General features: G+C 39.3%; 1 protein-coding gene across 4 annotated transcripts in view; it reads left to right on the forward strand.

The window, feature by feature from the left end:
- Window positions 1-21,132, forward strand: part of LOC125894783 (gamma-aminobutyric acid receptor subunit alpha-2) — a 47,913-nt gene extending 26,781 nt beyond the window's left edge. For all 4 annotated transcript variants that reach the window (XM_049586372.1, XM_049586373.1, XM_049586374.1 and 1 more), the window contains 3 exons: window positions 14,168-14,320; window positions 15,828-16,030; window positions 19,131-21,132. In XM_049586372.1, coding sequence (XP_049442329.1) covers window positions 14,168-14,320; window positions 15,828-16,030; window positions 19,131-19,439 — 665 coding nt within the window. In that variant the 3' untranslated portion in view covers window positions 19,440-21,132. The remainder of the gene's footprint in view (window positions 1-14,167; window positions 14,321-15,827; window positions 16,031-19,130) is intronic.

Consider the following 21,132-nt stretch of genomic DNA (forward strand, 5'->3'; position numbering starts at 1 on the left):
TCTGCACCTCCAGCTACAGTACACCTATAAAACACTAGTCGGTGGTGAAGTTTCTGTGAAGTGCTATAAAGTTTACTGAATATAAAACACACCTTAAACATACATTAATGACAATTTCAATTACAAGAACAAAATCAGCATCATCATAACTAATAAGATTCATAGACAAAACACTTGTCTTTTACTGGATACATTTTCCCCACAAATACAACATGCTAACGTTATTAGCACAAGCCTATGGTAATTTACATTGTATAAATTAGCCTAGCGGCTAGTGGACTTTTCCTTTACTCGTGTGAATCCAGTGACCACAGCAACATTTAACAAAGGTAACGTTACAAAATCAGGCTCCATTACAACTCACAAGGTTCACCCATGAAACAACTGTCTTATACTAAACACGTTTTCCAAAAAAATACAACATGCTAACGTTTTTAGCACAAGCCTATGGCATTTTACATTGTATAAGTTAGCCTAGTGACTAGCAGAGATTTTCTCTACTTAGATGAAGCCATAAATCACTCACAAGACTTAAAATATTATTTTGTGGAGGCTTTATTGTCTTCACAAATTATTCTTTGCTATTTTTGAAAAGAAGAAGTAAATTACAGCTTTGTTTCCACTGAGGGAAATGGTTGTAGCTTACAAAAATAGTCAGGAGGTCTGCGTCACTGTGACGTGTAGTTATATTTCTGAGGAGGTGCACATCAGACTATGGTGTAGGTTACAGCGTTGATTCGACACAGAGGTATAAATCCTGCTTAACCTTCAAAACTAGCCACAAATCACCTCTGAGCAAGGGCAGTTCACCACTGACCAAACTGCAGTGTTTCTAACTCCACCTTTTAGTATCAGTACCCCAACAGAGGGGTGACCAAAAAAATAGTGATTGTATGGAACGGTTCTATATCATCCATAACTTTTCACAAAACAAGCATTCTAATGTGTGTTAAACTGTATTTATATAGCACCTGTTCCTGCTTGATATATATATTTAAAAAAAAAAAAAAAAGACATGGTAATCTGTTTTCTTACAATCTGGGACCCTGAAATTCAACTCATGACTCCTACTAAAATGTCTCAGAAATGGTAAAGAAACCCCAGAATTGTTGTTTTCAAATACCTAAGAAGTTTTGAGGCCACTCTACTGAAATAGACCAGGTTTTCCTCGATAGTTGCCAGCTGGCATGCAGCTAAATGTAGGTATTTAATTTAGTTTCTAATACACCCTTTAGCAACAAAACCTGTGCAAACACAATCTGAAAACTGTGATGACATCTATAGCTTCGATCTGCTTAATTTTGTGGCACCATGAACCCAGATATCTTTATTACCTCAGCTCCAACGTGTGTGAGTGTGAAAATCAAGCTGTGAAAATTTTGTGCTTGTTTGGGTGGATGTTGAACTTGTCCACCTCCTACATGTTGCAGGAGGCGGCCGTAGCTTGCTGTGAAACGCTTGCTAAGTTTTGTCTTTTTGTTACTCACTTCATTTGGCTTGAAAAATTCAGGGAAACATTTGTTCTGGCTTCCTCTGCATGACAAAGATTCAACAAAACAGGGATTTGGCAGTCATGTATCTCAAATTTCCTACTTTGTTCTGTATTTTGTTGATCTGCATTTAGCATGGCCTGCAGGTCCAGAAAGCAACATGACATGTGAGCTGCTGCTGTGACAAGCCTTTCCACCTTATAACCCCACCACCACACCCCATCCTTTAGAGGTTAAAGATGTGGAGACATTAGAATGCAGTGCAGTGTTTGAATGGATTTTAAATGGATAATAAAAAATAAAAAATAGATGACAGATGCAGTGCTTCACATAAGGGAGTGCACCTGTCTGTTGTAGCTGTCAGAGACACTAACAGAGGAGCTCCAGGAGAAAAGAATAGCTGCTGTGTTCTTCAGTGATTTAAGTGTCTTATGTTGGTGCCCAAAGACACAGGAATGTCTCACAAAAGCGCAGTGATGCGTGAAATGACAAAGGAAATCTATGTTCTAGGCCCAGAATGTGAATAAGTCGGTGTGCATTGAAAATGTGGCATTTCACTCAAATGAACCTGCAGGAGACATTGGCAAGTGAATCCAGCAGTGACAAACCCATTAGTAGACAGGATAATTAAGTCTAGAGTTTTATGTGGTGGATACTTTGAAACTTTATATTTCTTTGTGTTTCAACAATACAATGGTTAACGTGGTTTGGTTTAGGCACAAAAAGCATTTGGTTATGGTTCAGAAAAGATTGTGTTTTGGCATAAAATGCCTGTTTTTGTGGTATTTTACCTGCAGGAAATGCAGAGATATTTTGGTAAAAAACAACTACTTTTAATGGCACTGTCCCCCGCCATAAAAACAGTAACGGGTCACTAAAAAGCACCCAAACTTGGTGACTAAAATGCTAAAACCAGCCAATTTTGTTGTATGTTGTTCTCAAACAGTGGCCTACAGTGTCTGCAGCTTGGCAGGTGCCTCGCCTATAGTGTCAGTATCCACCATCCCTTCCACCTTCCAATGATAAAGTCAGCTCATATACTACTTCAGAAACACTGATACATAAGAAACATACAAATGTGATATATCTGTGGTTTGCAGAATCATTCAATTTTTGAACTGTAGAATATTTTGTGTTGACTCACTTCATATGCGTGAATAAACTCTCATTATACATATGCGAAATTGCTGAATCGATGAATGAACTTCTGCGGGTATGTCCTTGGCGACATACATCCCCGGAGGATCTCAATGCTCATTGGCTGTTGCTGCACAAATTGGTTGCTGAATTTCAGACTTTTCAAGTCTCACAAATGAGTGTATGACACGAAATTGCGCTACTTGTTGAATTTGCATCGCTTAATTAGCATATTTTGTGTCATTCATATCGTGTCCATCGCACCAGCGGGGATTAACAATTTATCGCATCTATACATTGACTTTACATGTAATTCAAATATTTCAGGCGCAAATAAAACAATTTGTGCTTGCTGTTTGTGTCATCCTCTTTAATAAAATGGATAACACAATGCCATAGACTTACACTGGGAAGGAGACAATCCATTCAGTCCAGTAACATTTCTAAAGCCTAGATAAGCCACATGATGAAACCATTTTATCCCTACTGAAGTTAAACTGGAAATAAGCCTTTCATCTGGTGAAAGTTTCTCGTATATATCCTCCGTGTGCCCAAAGATCAAGGTAATTTTAAGCACTGAATTCGAACCTTATGCCTTATGCACCACTGAGCAACTTCCATAAGAATAACAGGGCCCTGCCTTCAACACTGTATCCAGTTCTCTTTATACGTCCATGGTCCAAGTAGATGAGCAAATAAGGGCCATTCAATTTGGCATGTTGTAACTTAAATTGAACTCTTATCTTTTCTCAGTCCTGTATCTAAAAATACACATTTAGCTATTCAAAATATGTAGTAATATCTCAGGCCATTTTTTATTTTTATTTTTTTTTTTTTATAAGGTTTCTAAATGGAAGAAGATTGGATTTTTCTCAGTTCTGTCAACAAAACTCTTCCAACTTTGAAAGTCTCAGGACTGAGTGGAGGACTGAAGGGTTGTACTGAACTAACACATTTGAATTTCTATTGAGAACATGTATTTTATGTTTAAATTGGAATTGGAGTCATACAATGATACAAATAATAGATATCTGAAGGATTTTAATCATCATATTTTATGGTGAAGTGTAGGCACTTAGAGTTATGTCAAACTAATTAGCCCTACACTGCAAAACAATAATAATGATGTTTGTTATTTCCATGTCTCCATGCCCTTGGGTGAGGATGCAGAGTTTTCTGTCTGGCATAATATCATGCATGAAGCCATCAAGAGCATTTATAAGGCCTTTTGACCCAACCAGCTCTTGGAGCTAACCTGCTAATGCCAGGTGGCTACAACTGATAAAATTACCTGCCCCGGTTATCAGTGAATATTGCATTTGTCCAAGCATGACAGGCATAGCAACAGTCACAAAGGGAAAGGGCTTAGCAAACAGTACTTCCTCTCTTAAGTCTCCTTGTTACAGTTATTCTTAGAGGTTGTGTGAAAAAAAGATGTTTAGGCTAGTTTTAAATGCACACGCAGTAACCAAATCCACAAGCATGTTGTCTTGAAGCTTTGCTAGGTCTGTCAAAGCCCTGTACAGAAATAGAAATATGCACTATCCAAGATAGTAAGTTGTCACGTTTAATTTATTTATAAAACACTTTCAAAAAGCATATTGTTCACAAAGTGAAGACAAAGAGCACAGATACAGAGAAAAGCAGCATATAGTATGACAGAAAGAGATAATAATGGCTAAAAATAGATCTAACACATTTCATGCAAACACACTAACACAGATGCCAAGAAACAGGGCCAGAACTTGAGTGTGCACACATGAGTCTATATGCACGTCTGTGTGTGTGAAGATGAGAGGGACGCCATCACTGTCCAGGGAGTAGACAGCAGACAGTGAGGAGGACTAGCTTTAAAGATGAGATCAGGAATTGAATGGAAGTCGCGGTGAATAAATGGGCATTGAGTCTGGACTTGAGTCAGTGAGGCTTCCTCTTGAGCGCTGAGAGATGGTTGGCAGCTGTTTTCTTTACATGCTGGGAGTGACAAGGAATGTGACACCCAGTGGCTGGAGATTATATGATGACAGGAAGCAAATCACTGGTGAAGGCTGTGTAATACGTTGTAAGTTAGAAATAAATTCATGCATTTACAGGGAGCCACTGGAGAGAGAACGAGGCCAGGCTGCAGAGTGATGTGTTCTGGTTTTCTGTATGCAAAGAAAAGGAAATAGTGATTATTAAAGAGATCGGAAAACAAGCCTAGATTAAAGATATATGTTAAGAGCCTTTGAGGTGTCTCTCGAGCATTTAAAAAAGACATGTCTAATATACGAGATTTTTACTGCTTTGGAGAATAAATTTGTCATCTACCTTGTGTTCATGTCTCATGTTTTTAGCTTAATTCTGTCAGCAACCATCATGTCACACAGCAAATAAAAATGGAAATGACTCTACAACATGGTTCTCCTCTAAGTAAGGCTCCCTGCTGTGGCAATACATTGTAGCAGAATGAAATACTTAGCACAGTGATAAATAACATGCAGGGACCATTGCAAATAATCCCCCAGTGGTTATTAACTTAGAAATAAACACCCTCCAGGGTGCGCACAAACAGAGCAGAACCAAAGCAGGTGGAGACTGGGTGGAGTGGAGCAGCAGTAACAGCAGCAAGCACACGTCAGCATGCAGAGTGAATGTGAATGTGAGGGTCTTTAAATAGGCCGCCAGAGCAGTGCAGCGAGATGTGATTGCTGCGGTTGTGGTTGGTTAAATGTCAGTTGACACAACAGAGGATGACGCCTGACTATGTCATGTTGAGAGTAGTTAATCTATGTAATGCTTCATCACTGAGGTCACAGCAAAATAAATGTTACGTCATTATAAAGTGGATAATAATAATCATAATAATAATGATGTGAGTGTAAGGAGTAAGAAGAACTGAAGACTTGTGAGTGAACTAGAAGGACCTTAAAATACACCTGATATATTTGCTAAATTCAACAGACAATTTATCTTTACACGCAATGTATCACAGTGCATGTTGCCATGGTAACATGGCCATAAACCTGCCAGAAAGTACTTAAAGGGACAGTTCACAAAAGGCAAAAGGACAAAAGCCTTGTCCTTGTGACAGCGCGAGATGTAAACATTCCGTCCCCCTCGCCTAAGCTGAAACATTAGTTAGTTCAGTCGTACTGGGTGAGCTAACGGTAGATTCAAGCTGCTTTCTGCACAGTAATACGTTGTGGTACACGGTTTCAGTAGAAAGAAAATAGTTCCTATAGAAACTCCTCACAACAAGATTTGTGGATAATCTTGAGTGTCTTGATTTCTAGAAAAAGACATTGCTGTTAAGTTTTTCAAATGGATTTTTTGGAGTGCCATCTAGTTCCATTATATTGGAGAGGAGGCGGACACCTCTACAGCCGATATCTCCAACAGTATCGTAGGCAACTTGACTTGCTTCAGTTTCTCAAAGATGTTTCACCTCTCATCCAAGAGGCTCCTTCAGTTCTAAAGAATTTGTTGAAGACGTTTCACCTCTCATCCACAAGGCCTCTTCAGTTCTGAAGAGGCCTTGTGGATGAGAGGTGAAACATATTCAAGAAACTCAAGCAAATCCAGCTGCCTACAATACAGCACTTAAGATTACCATGACCTGGATGACTGTGAACCTTAACCAACATGTCTGACATGGCCTTTTAATGGATAAAAAGGTCTGGGTTGTAGCAAGGAGCAAGACCTTGCTAAGCCTTTAGACCACTTGAATCAAGAAATAATTTCCAAAACTGATTGGTAGCTGGCCAGGCTAAGGAGGCCTGAGTAATCATACCCAAAAAATGAAAACATTATTGGTAAAAGTCCTTGCTGCAGCATCTTACACAGCTTGGAACAATGCCACCATTTAAGTCAAGTAAAAAAAAAAGGTGTTGATGGGTGGGTGAAGGTGATGAGACGATCTGTACAATCCTCTATTTCACTGAGTGACAGAACAGATCTAATTTTAGCATTACTACTTAGTTGAGGGAAACATGATGGAAGAAGCTTTTGAAATACAGTTCTTGCAGGACGATGACAGCAGTGATCATAATACTGGTGAGAAATGTGTAGGTGTGCTATAATTACTGGGAGACCAGGGTATTTTGCATTTTTTGTCCATTGTGTCTAAATGGTGTATGCGTGACATCACTGCAAACCATCTTTCAAATGAAACCATCTTTATTAGATTGCTGAATGTGTTTTTTCTACTTTATTGCAACTAATTTTATGTATGAAAATCAGCACGCAGAAATTTAAAATCTGCTTTGGAAAATGGCCGACATCTATGCAAAGGATGTATTTTTTGTAGCAAACAAATTATGGTGGTTATGCTTAGGTTAACATCGAAACCACCGGTATGGACCTTTAAGAAGAGTGAAGGGAGTCGGGTCTGTGGTGGAAATGTGAATAATGCGTATCATGATTCAGGAGAACATAAAGAATGAGTTACATGTGATGATGCTGAAAGAGTTTGAGAAGTTTGTTCCTGGTGGAGGATACTGACCTTGGGGTTAGCGCCTCGAGACTTGAGCTGTAAAGTCGAGGGAGGAGTGGGCGGTGTGCAAAGCATGGCTGAGGAGTTAGACGTCTTTTTGTGCCTGAGCGTGCACAGTGAGTCCTCTTTCTCACAAGCTGCTCCAGTTTTCATTGTGGGAACCTTTTTTTATGCTGAAGTAGGGATTTCAGGGCGGTGTGGGTGAAAGCTTCAGAATCATGTCAAAAGCTAGACGTGCTTTCTTAGATGAGAATCAAGGCGTGAGATTTCCCTGTAGCATTATTGGGATATTTATCCTGATATTAGACTTATTTAAGAGGTTTACTAATTTTTACTAATACTTGCAGAAAATGCTTCTACCACAGACTTCATAACTGTGTCCCTACATCAGGTGCTCCACCACTGTTCCCTATAGGTATCAATTACCAGTATAGAGTATTTCCCCAGTGACTGCTTTCCACTATCAAGGGAATCCCTGCTTCAGTTTCATTGAGTAAGAATATCCTTTCATGCACTAAATGCTCCTATCTAGGTTAAGTGGTGTATGATGCCTCGGTAGAAGGCAGAATGCCTGCCAGTGCCTGTTTCTCCTGTTTAACTAGTCACTCCACATTATCTGATTGGCTGACTTTAAATTAATCATTCATTACTAGTGTGTCAGTGTTTGGTGTAGCGTACTTGCAAACTAGGTCATTTGGCACGAACGAATGTGCTCTCAGGCTTCGCAGGGACAGACATCTTGCATAAGCCTGTGAACACATCAACACACTGTTACAAAAGTCTTGCTATTCAGCCATACATCTATGTGTTGCACAGTCATGTTCGACTTGTTACTTTAAAGCACTCACTGTTTCAGTGTTCATGAAAAACACTTGTTTTGTTTGCTGTTAAAAACATTTTTTCGTGTTACTGCATTAATTATACATAGAAATCCATGAGTGAACTGAACTGAATGTTTAACATCATACACAGTGTATAATGTATGATGTTCCAGTAATGTCATAGGGGCTTTAATATAAATGCACTCTAAGAACTGAGCATAATATTTTTTAAATATGCAGCAACTGATGATTTTTTTTTGTCCATGTTGGGGCAGCAGAAACAAACTGTAAACACTGTCATATTAACATCTTTTCAGTTGCAGCAGACAGTTGCCTACTTATACATCCAGTAGATAGGGAGTAACATTAGCATTATTTTGGAGTTGAATTTCTGGCCACCTGACAACTAAATGCTGCACTGTTAGCAATTGTTAGCACCAAGTTTCAAGTAGACACTCAGCAACTTGCTAACTTTGTCTGCTTGTACTTTGGTGATGGGCAGGTAGCGTTTAACGGGCCCAGACACACATTAAACCTACATCAAGGAACTAGAGGCAATGAAGGCAGACTGTTAGGCCGCTAAATGTTGCCTGTGTCTTGGCCAAAAAGTTGCACTTGAACACACTGCAAAGACTACCGCCAATGGCGATCAATAACTCAAACAATTACAAACCATTTCTGCTAAAGAGCTCAATAGTTAAAAAAATAATTGTACATAATAAGTTTGTTTCAGTCTGACGCCCTCTTGACTTAATTAATTTTTTTGCTTTCCTCACTTCTGGCAGGCTCTGGCGCCAATTCAACATGCTGAATTGGCCGAAAAGCTGTCCACAGAGCCTGTATGTCAGGGACCTCAGACCTCTTTTTTTTTTCTTCTTTTTTTTTTTTGTTGTTGCTGAAAACAGCTGCCTGCTATGGACAAAAACCAAAGAGAGGGAACTAAAACGGTAAAAGTAAAAGGTAGAAAACCAAAACGACATGTTGAAAGAAGCTAAAAATCTCGCTAGATCTGAGGGGAACTCTAAAGTTGTTCGATAATTCATATAGGTTTATTACTACTAGTGACTGCTTTCAAATACGAATGACCAGTTATCTATTGTTAATATAAAATAGCTATAGATTATAGCTGTTTCAAAAGAAATTAGTGTTAGAGTGTCCCATTAAGTTCTACCTTACCAATTAAATCAGCCTGCATTACCCAATATTTTGATATATTAAAATTAAATATAAATGACTGTGTGATGTGAAAAGAGTCACTCATAATACCAAAGTGACACAAAATGATTACTTGCAGCTCTAATGACTGGGATGGCAGTGTTTCTGTGCATCTGATAAAAGTGTCTGCCTTTACACCTTAATAAGCCCACTCCAGAGTTGGGTATAACGCGTTAGAGTACTTTGATTACTTTTTGCAGTAACGAGTAACCTAACGCGTTAGTTTGCTGTTTGAGTAATCAAATACTTAAGTACATTTTCAAACAAGACATCAGTTACTTCCGTTACTTTTAGAACGCTGGTCCTTCAGCTCCGAAACAGCAACGGCTGTCGTTTGGTTCTAATAATGGAGATAACGTTAAACCTATCAGTCTGAAAGAAGCCACGGAGCTTGTGGCTCGCTACGTGGTCAGAGAAATGCTGCCGTTGTCTACGGTGGAGTCTGAGTAGGTGGAGGAGGACTCGCTGACAGACATATTTCAGACTCAGCACTTGCATTATGCCTGGTACACGCTACACGCTGGTACTCACCAATTATCCCCGGTCGTCTTTTACGGCGTGTGTGATGTCATGGGGTTATTCTTGTCCTATTTTTATTACTTTCACTATTATTTGAGTCACTGTGTCTGTTCATGTGCCAGCCGACATGTTGTAGTCACCTAAAAGCGTCAGCAGATGGCAGGAGCTACATTTGAAGCGCCATAAGTAAACTATCAAGCTACTGTGTCTTCCACAGGAAGTTCTGACAGATGTTTCAGAATAAAAGCCTATTTAGAAAATGAAGGGATTCTCTAGCCGAGGTTATAAGGGGCTTTTAATTTGAAACAAGTGTTGAGTTTGAAATGACGGTGCGATGTTAACTTTACAAAGACAACAGAGCGGATAAAAAGTAAATCTATAAACACACAGAGGGATTAATAAATAACGGACCATCTATAATGTAGTTTGTTTCAAATGAAGCTGGGAGCCTCTGCAGCTGTGGTGAGTAAAAGCCCCGCCGCTATTTGTTAATGTTATTACTTTATGTCTGACCGTGAGGATGTACCATTGTTTGCTAGCTTGATGCTAATGACAGTAACGTTAACTCAGCGGGTTGACAAAGTGCCTCTGCTGTTTCACACCATCATTTCCCCCTTTTACTCTGTGTGGTAACATCCCTAGAGGAAATATTAAAAACGCTGAGGTGTTGTTGTCATACAGTTGTCTAGGCAGCAGATCGTTCTGTGTTTCTACTGGTCAAAGTGACGGCTGTGATGGGAGAACTGGATCTCAGTGAAGGGCAAATGGTCCATAACTTTAATTTTGGAGACAAAAAAATGTAGGCTTAGTGCCCTGTGGTCCATTGCCCAATAGGAAATGTAGAATACTCAAAAGTACTTTAAAAGTGCTTGAGTTACTTTTCTCAGGGAGTAACGTTGGAAGTACATTTAAAGTAATTGAGTTACTTTACTCAGGGAGTAACGCAGTAAAGTAACTGGTTACTTTTTTTTTTAGAAAGTAACGCAGTAACGTACTTTGATTACTTTTAAAGTAACCCTTACCCAACACTGCTCCTGTATATGATGGTGGCTGCAAGTCTGTCAGCTTGTTTTTAAGATTTTGCCCTCTAGTGGCCAGAAATTCATCAATGCAGCTTTTACTTTTGGGCTGTAAAAGGGGCACTTCATCTTTTAAAAAACAAAAAAATATTGAGAAATGAGCCTGACAATGTCATTAAAGTAATCATTTGTAACAGAAAGTTAGAGAATGGGGGAAGAGAGTTTCAAAACATTGTTTTTACCAACCATGGTGGGTCCAAGGTAAGACGTGAGTGAGCTGCATTATGGGAAGTGATCTAGTGGCTTGAACCATACTTGTGATTAAAAGTCAGGGTATCTTGGCCTCTGCTGTGATGATTTTGACCATTTAAAAAAAAAAAGATCTGTATCTTGTGAGTCTCCAATTCATGGAAGTGCCATACTAAATTGCTTGTAGTGCCCCTTTAATCTAGCCTTTCTAAGAAGGCCTGTATTTACAAGTTAACCCTCGCCATTTAGTTCACTGTTTTTTATATTATATAGATAGCAGTTCAGTTTTTAAAGGCCTCTTAAAACATTTCCAGGTATCTCTATGATAAATTTCCATGAAGTCTCCATTTGCAAAGCTTATGTTCCACAGTGTGAGAGTCAGTGCCCTCTGTCGGACAGTTGCCACTGTGCATTGTGTCCTTAGTGAGCGAGATATTCCCGTGGTGTCAGCAGGAGCCATGTTTTCCACATCTGTAGGAAACATGACGCGATTATCATCTCCATGCTATAATTACAGTCTTCCCTCTGAGTGAAGCGATCACAGGCATCTCTGGAGAAAATTCAGCCACATTCCTTGCTTGTACATCCTCCTCCTCCTCCTCCTCCCCCATCCACAACACAGGCATCGGGGCTGGCATGCAAATTAAATTACGGAAGATATAGAGCTCCATAGGGTACTGAGAGTGCACTCAATTCCACTAAATTCCAGTTCCTGGTTTAATGTGTGTGTTTGTGTGTATGGTGAAAGAGAGAGAGAATTAGTCCTCACATAACTGCTGGAAACGCAGGCAATACAACTACAGAGCTATAATAAAAAAAAGAGGGAATAAAAAATCTTTTGGGATTAGTCCTTGGAATTGACACCCCCTCCCCCCTTCCCACTGCTGAAAAGGACTTTCCTCTTGCCAAGTGGCAGTGTGTATCAAGGCCTTCATAGCAGCAAATGAGCTATGTTTCTCTGTTCTGTTGCCATGGGTAACACATCTTTTTCTTCTCATGTCTAATCTTGGCTTCTCTTTGAGATATCTTCCTTTTGGAAGGTCTGCCTGCTACTGCAGCATTGGCACTGTTTCATGGCCTTGCCAGCTATTAGGCTTTGCTTGGCGGAGAGGAAATCATACTGCCTACTTTTCTATGTATGGATGGATTATTTGATCAAATATGAACTGTTGACAGCTAAAGTAAGCTGTATAATCTATGTCTAAGACTGCTTTGGCATCTTAAAGCTGCATTCTCTGCAAGCTTCACATAAAAATATAATGTTCTGCACACAGTGTGAAGCACAGAGAGAGGTGTGGGGTTGCACTTGTGTTGTTTAATATGTCAGTTTCCAACACTTTACTCATGCACTCAACTATCACTGATAGGCAGCTTTTTTTTCCTGACCGTGAAAAGGGAGTTGCCTTTAATTTCTTATTTATTGCAATGGATCAGTTTTAAATGACAGGGATCCTGAATCATGTGTACAATAATTTCGGTTTTAATTTTAACAAATCAGTGTGGTTCAGGGTTAATTTAACAACAGTGAGGTTGATAAGCACTTTGCAACATCTCATTAAGTTTATGAATACTAGATTAACAAAGTGTTTTTCTTCTCATGAAATACAATTTGTTACAGCAGTGGAGCAGTAAATATGTGTGTGTGTGTGTGTGTGTGTGTGTGTGTGTGTGTAGCTTAATTTCTTGTCCAAGGAAAAGTAATGTTTGTGCATAAATACAGTGGGTGTCTACTAGTCATAGTTAGGGGATATGGTGAGGGTGGATGTCGGCAGTGGGGCCTGTAAATGTTCACATACAAACTTACATAAGAAATACTCTTACATTCACTATAGATATGTTTAATCAAACTTACTCTAGTATAAGTACCCTACAGCGATTAATGCTATGATGTAATAGATTAGCTTGTTTGAATTCCATGCATGTTTTGAGACTAGCCTTTAGCTGTGCTAATAGTACTTGAAGCCAGCATCCTTAATTTTTGACAGTGTGCTATAATGTTATCACTCAGGGATTTGCAACCTCAAGAACTACAGGTCCATGAAGGCGTACAACTTTTTTTTTTTTTTTTTTTTTAACCAGTGCTAAAAAAAGTCTAACGTTGTTTGGATAAAGCATGAGATCTTTTTTGTTTAACCAGCCATTACCAAACTCACCAGACTCCATTTAAATAAACCCTTACTTTAGTGTGTATAGAGCCAGAATATTTTTTACATCTCAGTGAGTGAATTAGGGGTTTATTTCAACAAAACTAGAGTTAGTACTGTAGTATTGTGTTAGTACAACAATGGAAAGATGAATTAAGATGGTTTCTGTGAGTTTTATTTTATTTCCGTTGATTTTGAAGTCTGTTTCACAGTGATAAAATCACTGTGAATTTAAACGGAGTCCAGTGGGTTTGACAATTGCAATTCTGGGTCTGTTTCTGGTTGAACAAAAACGATCTTACTCTTAAAAAAGAAGGTCTGTCTCTGTAGGGATCATTATCATTATCTTGTCGGACATTTAAAATAAATATTTGAGCCTGTCAGTTGTAAAACAAGCATTGTTAATGGATGTAAAGTGATGGTACAAACATGCCCTGAGTGCTTAAATTGCATCCTGGCCACTGCTCTCGCTTAATACTGGACCAATTTCAAAAAATGTTGTTCCTGTTAGTCACTTAGAAACAAAAACATGAGAAAATGGGGTCAAGGTTGAAAATTATCCTTTAACTCTGTATGTTATTTATTTGAGGTGCAGAATGCCACACAGCAACTCTTCAGCATGGTAGCAAATACTTTGTTTTCTGTATCTATTCTTTTTAATTTAGTACTCTAGTATAGGACCATAATACAGTATTTTCATGATAATGTTATATTTCCAGTCAAATTAAACCAATGCCATGACCTTTTAGCTTTGAAAGATAAAAGCAGATTTGCTGTAACAAGGTCTGATAACCCCCACCTCAGGTGTTATGAACAGGTTACAAAACAGTGTTAATGTAAAAGTGTGGCCAAAAGAAGGCTTCTTGTGGAACGCACAATTATTAAAAAATCTCAATGAACATCAGTAAACTTGGTGTCAGTTGCAAGCAAAATTAATTTCAGTCATCTGATACCTACATAAGCAGAGATTGCTGTGTATATGAGTGCAGTAATTTAATTCATTGGTTAATTAAAAGTACTCAAATGTTATATTATAAATGAAAGTAAAAGTAGCTGCAGTGGAGGTGCTTTAAAGGGGCTCTGATTCTTGTCTCCACAGGTGAATACGCGGTGATGACAGCTCATTTCCATCTGAAGAGGAAGATTGGCTACTTTGTCATCCAGACGTACCTCCCATGCATCATGACAGTCATTCTTTCCCAAGTGTCATTCTGGTTGAACAGAGAATCAGTGCCGGCCAGGACTGTGTTTGGTAAGTGTCTGCTTTTGTTAATGACCATATCATTTTCAAACAAAGATACTAGAGAATGATTGATTATTAAAGGTTAAAAAAAAAGCTGGTAGCCAATAATTCGGCTGATATTTCCGTTAGCCTACTTGCATTTGAAATATGTATTTAAGTTACTTTGTAACAAGATTAGAGCTGCCCCCGTAAAGCCAAAGATTTGAATCAGTTGGAGACTCCCTGGTCGGCCAACATTGTTCATGTGGAGTAAGCCTCTGGTGATGGTTTGGTCTAACAGATTTAGCTGCAGAGTGAGCACTCCTCGCTTTCACTCTGTTCTCCAGAACAGATGGAGAGCTGTCCTGAGGAGAAGAGGCTTTGCCTGGTCAGGCTCTGGGATGACATTATTCTCTGCCTTCTGCTTAGAGGTGGTGAATTTACAGCCCACAGCAACTTATTATTATGTAGTCTCTGGCTTTGGTTTTATCTCTAGTGTCTGCAAAAAATGTTGCACATTTCTGATTCATCGCTAGTGTAGTTAGCCTACAGCAGCTTGGTGGGCTAACTTGTTTACCACAGCATATGAATATCACTGTCAGCCTAAAACTCCCACCAAACCACATTCAAACTCTTTCTGGAAAAAAAAGGAACGGATAGTCAAATATTCGTTCATAATAACCAAATCTGATTCCACTGATATAAGTCTGAGTCAGGTACAGCCCGAAACAAGATATAGTATAGTATAGTATATAGTGGAATAATATTGGATTTTCAAAAAACTCAAAATGCTCTCCCAGTGATTCATAAAACATCTAAAAAAAAAAAAGTCAAACCGAGTTTAAGGCTGGATTGTGCATGAAACACTAGAGCTTTTAATTTGAAACAGGAAGCGCCAACATTCACTCAGTCACAGACTTTTGCATTTATAGGGCTGGCCCTGCTGCTGCGGTCCAACCTGGCATTATTGTGATTAAGCTTTGTTAATGCTGGATCTTACGCACATGATGGCATAAGGCTTTCTCTCTAGTTTTGTCAAAACCACCTTTGTCAGCACCGGGGACTGAATACAGAGAATGATTGAAAGTTGCTGACAAATGGTGGGAACAGGAGAAAACAGGATAAAGAGCAAAGAGGAGACATTGCTGAGAGGTTTCAGTGTTTTTTTTTTTTCAATCCAGTTGGACAGGCTACTGTTGCTGTTTGTAAGCCAAGTGGAACTAATAACGGTGACCTAAGACTGGTTGGCTCAAAGAAAGAGAAACAAGATACAGAAGTCGAGAATAAACTGTGTCCTTTGGCCAAAGATAGCAAACCTGCTGAGCAGTTAAAGCATTACTGAAGGTCAGTGGTTTTGAGGGAAGAGTAGGGTAATAGTGACCTTATACTGTAAAGGTACAGAGGACAGTAGTGACTAATACTTACTCTGAAAAGGGTAAAACAGTAGTTACAGTGTTATATATATGTGTGTGTTATATAAAACAATTCTTCAAAGAAACAGACCATCAACAGAAATTTTCTTTTTGTGTATTTCCAGGTGTAACCACTGTTCTCACTATGACGACACTGAGTATCAGTGCGAGGAACTCCCTTCCCAAGGTTGCCTACGCCACTGCCATGGACTGGTTCATCGCTGTCTGCTACGCTTTCGTCTTCTCCGCTTTGATTGAGTTTGCCACCGTCAATTACTTCACAAAGCGTGGCTGGGCTTGGGATGGAAAGAGTGTTGTGACTGACAAGGTAATGAGGAGAAGAGTGTTTTTTTGACAGGCTCCATTTTCAAAGAGAATTCATTAGCAGTGTAACTGTATGTTGAAGAAGTCATTGCACACACAGAAGATTGGAGCTTCGAAAACATTTGTCAGAGGCAGAGGGAGGCAGTATCAATGGCTGTGTTAAGCCTCCACAAGGGGAGCTAACGTGTTGTGACTGTTTGTTACAGCTAATTAGCTGACAAATGACAAAGTCTGGTTAAGATATCAATGAAGAATAAAAATTAAATGACTTGATATAGACAAGACATGCATATATGCAAATGTTGAAACCAAGCAGAAAACAAAGATCTAAACATTTATCCACATGCGTTTCCAAGTGGTGTTATTGTTGGTGTTGCTGTTGTAAAGATAACCAGACCGCTCTCTGTTTTACTCAGAGCCTAGCAACCAGGCCCACATTTGGCCTGCAGCAGGGCAGTTTTTTGGGGGCACAAAAGGCTACATGCCTTCAAGGCCATAAGTTGGAAAACACCATTTTGATTTCACTTCGTCTACTAGAGAAATAAAAACATAATTTTTTTACAACCCGTTCGCATTCCAAAGTTGTCAAATACCACTGCTTGGTCGGTGATTTCCAAGTCAGACACTGATGAAAAAATATTCTTTCACAGTGAGTGGCATCAGTTTGTAACGCCGTCAGAAGTGTCAGTTTGAAATGCTGCTGGACAACGATGGAATTTAAGGAGCTGGAAAGTCCTTATAGGGTGGGAGGGAATGGTCGTGGATGGGTGCAACAAACACCAGACTTTCACCCAGGAGCCCGGTGTTTGCTTCCCATATGACTGTAGAGCCAAACCATGATGTTTATTTCATAACCTAACCGCCTGCTTTTGAGGCACAGGGAAATTGAGTTTCTTGAAGACATTCAGCCTCTCATCCAAGAGGCTTCTAGAGAGGCAGAACGTCTTCAAGAAACACAAGCAAGTCCAGTCGCCCTACGATACAGCACTCATGATTACCATGGTTACCCTGGATGACTGAGAATCCTCACCGACATGTAAATTCATGGTATTTTACCAACATTGTACATTTATTTTGAAAAATATTGCATGCACATCCACATCCAAAGCACATTTCACAATACACTTTTCCAGGCGTGGAGAAGTCATGGAAATAGTAAAAATCATTGAAAGTTTTGGAAAAGTCATGGAATTTTGTTGTGTGTAATTCAATTACTTGTTGCATTATGCTTACATGGTTTACCTTCCATGTCATGTAACATAACAACTAATGTATTTTCTGTAGGCTAGCTCATATGCGTCAATGTGTGGCGACATTTTGTTCACATCACGTACATTTCATTTTCTCCCTACGTCTGTCCCTCCATGTATGCCAGCTTGCTACAGTTATGTTTGAATATAGTTTGGATCTCAAATATTTGAATAACACCAGGCAAGTGGGGCATGAAAAATAATGCACAGTATGACTTAACGTTTCCATAACTGTACCCCACTACTATTTTAAGATTGTACTGCATTTTGAGATGGAGCAAGTAGTATGGCCAGCCTAGGTCATTCAACTGTCACTCAGAGCACCCATGGTCATTTTGGTTTGTTTTAACTGGTTTGTCTGAAAGTAGTGTGATAGTTCGAAGGTGCAGAGCTTTCTTTGTTTGATCCAATTGGCCAACCAAGCTGTCAGCTGCCACTCCCCTACTGTGGAGAAAATGTGAAAATGTGTGGAAACCCTGAGTGCACTCTGGCACTAGGAGTGACAGGAGTTACTGTTGACCAATCAAGTACATGTAGCCTGCTAACATTTCATTGCTGGGGCAGACTTGACAGGAGGAGGCAGAGAGGCAGGGCAGGGAAAAAAGAAGACAGGCAGAGAGGGGGCACTGAGGCCACAGTGGCTGATGGGCATGCGATTTTCAGAAGGGCATTGAGGCCAGACAGGGGGGCAACAATGGCCAAAGAACTTACACTGACACTCATACCACCAGCTACTGGGGAAAATGAAAGCGCTGTCCTCCTTGTGTTTTGGTTGCGCAATGGTTGCACTTCCTTTGTGCTGTTAAATTGAGCCATCATTTTCCCGGGAGATCGCACACATTGGCGGACAGAATTGCTCAGTGAAATCAAGGCTTTATAGGGAATCAATCTAAATGCAGATGGTGTCATTATTCCATAGTCATTACATTGTGCAATCAACATTTCCTTTTGAATGTTAAGTTAAAGCAATATAAGCGGCTTGGAGCCAGGGTTGGAAATTAACTTTTTTGTCCACCTGCTACAATGGCTGGTGGATTCCAAAGTCTATCAGCTACTTATTATATTGCCATTGCTTTGTCTGCTTTAGTTATTTTGGAAACTAAGATTAATGATGCAAGTTACAATTAGCTAATAAATGATGATGTCTAATTATATTATCATCATAATTATTAATATTATTAGGCCTATTCTTATTTGTTAAATAAATATACAGCCTATTTAGATCCAGGGCTGTTCATAAAACTTTCAGGGCTGAAGCCTCGGACGTCCAGGCCTAACAACGTCACTGAGCGTGAGTGAAGAAAATCAAGCAGCCACTTGTATTAAGGCTGGTGCTAATGTCCAACTCTGCAAAGAAAAAGTAATTTAAATTTTGTGAAGGCCATACCTCTGTAAGTATCAATGAAGAATAATCATTAATCACGTATCATCTTTTTTTGTGATGACCTTCAGCAACTGAGGCCACACTTGAAATCTTTGTATTTCTCCAATCAAAGAGAATAGTTATATCTAACCTAAATGAACCAGTGTCGTTGTGAAAAGTTCATACAAATATTTCATCCTGTGTGACTTCCTCCTGCTTATTGTATCCGTCCCCCTATGCTCTATGTTTTAAACATCACTGGAAGTAATGTAAGGATGAAAAAATACACAAAACTATGACAGTTACGGTGCCTGCTTGTCAAATTGTTGACATATTTGGCCTTTGTGCAGATCCATTCCTGCAAGATATCCATTGCCACCTCCCTCATTTACATGTTTCAAATCCATTGGGAGATGGTGACAAGTGACGGGTTTCAGACTTGCTTCTTTCTCTTAGAGTGTTTATGTCTAATTTTTGTGTTCTTTCAACAGAAAAAAGAGAGGGCATCTGTCGTCAAGAAGAATAACGCCTACGCTGTAGCAGTGGCCAATTACGCACCGAACATCACCAAGGACTCCGGCACGCTTCCAACTATTGCCAAAGGTGGAGCTTCGGATCCTAACAAGCCCAAAGCAGATGGCAAAGCCCCGGACAGCAAGAAGACATTCAACAGCGTCAGCAAAATTGACAGGATGTCAAGGATTTTGTTTCCAGTTCTCTTTGGGACCTTCAACCTCGTCTACTGGGCCACCTACTTAAACAGAGAACCCATTATAAAAGACATGGTCCACTCTAATTAGAGGCCAGTTTTTAATGGGTTCTGGTCTGGGGACTAAGAGACGAACCAAATACCTCCAGCAACTGTGTACACATACCTTTGCAGAGTGAAGTCCTGGATTGCAGTGTGATCCTCTATCTCCGCCTGTTTTCTACACCGTCTGCAGCACTTTTGAAAAGCCCGGCTTTTGTAAATGTGTATGTATATTTATATTCATGGTTTCATGGTGACATATTGTGTGATTACTTCAGTTAGAGTGCATATTTCCTTGAAAGTATGTTTCCAGTTACAGTATGTGGCCACTGTACATACAAATCAAATGAAGAGTAAACACATGAACACATACATTTTATTTAAGATTTCTTCTAAATGTGTTGAATTTTGCTGGTAATGCCCACTCTCTTGATATTACAGTAAATATTTTTGTTTTGAGTGAAAGGGACTGATTTTACCATATTTCCTACTTTTTTTGCCATCTAAGAGTGGCCTGACTCTTTTTTGTTTTCTGTCCAAGCCAATGCAAAAACACACTTGTATAATATTGTTACAGTGTAAAAGTTGTTTTATTATCTGTGACTGCAGGTATGGGGCTGCAATCAAACACTGACCTCCAAAGTTACTGAAACACACCATGCCAAAAAGGTGGTCAAAAATACAGAGAAAGCTGCAACATTAGTTTTCTTGTGCATGGAATAGCCTACCGTTTATTGCTGCCACTTTCAAGTCTGCACTGCTATAATTTGGAATTCACCATTCCTAAGTCCCACCCCCCACAGTTACTGTTGCTAGGTTGGGTAAGCTTGACAAAAAGAAACATGGTGACAGCGTTTTTGTTTAGCCAGATACTGCAGTGTTTATTAGATGCTTTCTGGGAGTCAGGCAATACAGCTTCTAGAAGCTGACAGCAAAGACTACAGTATGCAATGGAATAACATATTTATGATGTTAACTTTTACAAACAAAGCAAAACAAGGTAAAATTGAGGCTTCTAGTCTCACTGAAAAAAGGAGAAGTAAAGACCGAGAATGACAAGACTATCAGCCAACATTGCTCCTACATTGCCGGTTATGTGTCCCTTCTTCCCCTTCTGGGGATCAGTAAAGTACTCAGTGTATTTATTACTGAATATGGACCATGGTGTTGACCTAACATTGGTCTCTCTTTACTACTCTTTACTCTCTAGACCACTGCAGCTGGCTATGGAGAGCTATGGTGGTAGGTATTCCTAAACTAGACTGATTGTAAAGAAGATTGTGCAGATTCTGCAACCACATCAGATTTGGTTTTCTTTTCAACATTTTTAACTAACACATAGCACATTGAAGAGTAACAGGAAATGGGAAAGTTGACCACGGCTTTGCGGGGCACCCAGCTTGCTCAACTGTTGAACTGTTGGAAAAAGGGGGGGGACTTAGGAAGGGTCAATTAAGGGTCAAATATTTTTTGAAAAACTAATGCGAATACATTTACGTACATTGAGAAGTAGAGAAAGAAACAAGAAAAAGAATTACAAAAGAGGCACAAAGTTTGTGTTTAGGTGTTAAATGATAAGCAGTTAAATAATGAATGGTTAACTTACTGAATTAGACAAAGCTTTGAAAGGTATATTTAAACATGTATGCTGTCATGTTTTGTTAGCGTGGACAGTTTACAAAAAAAATATCTATTTGTAATACTTAAACGTTGTTGATTTTTTTTTTTTTTTTTTTACAAAA

Source organism: Epinephelus fuscoguttatus, linkage group LG9 (assembly GCF_011397635.1).
Source record: "Epinephelus fuscoguttatus linkage group LG9, E.fuscoguttatus.final_Chr_v1".
In the NCBI taxonomy this organism is placed as follows: domain Eukaryota; kingdom Metazoa; phylum Chordata; class Actinopteri; order Perciformes; family Serranidae; genus Epinephelus; species Epinephelus fuscoguttatus.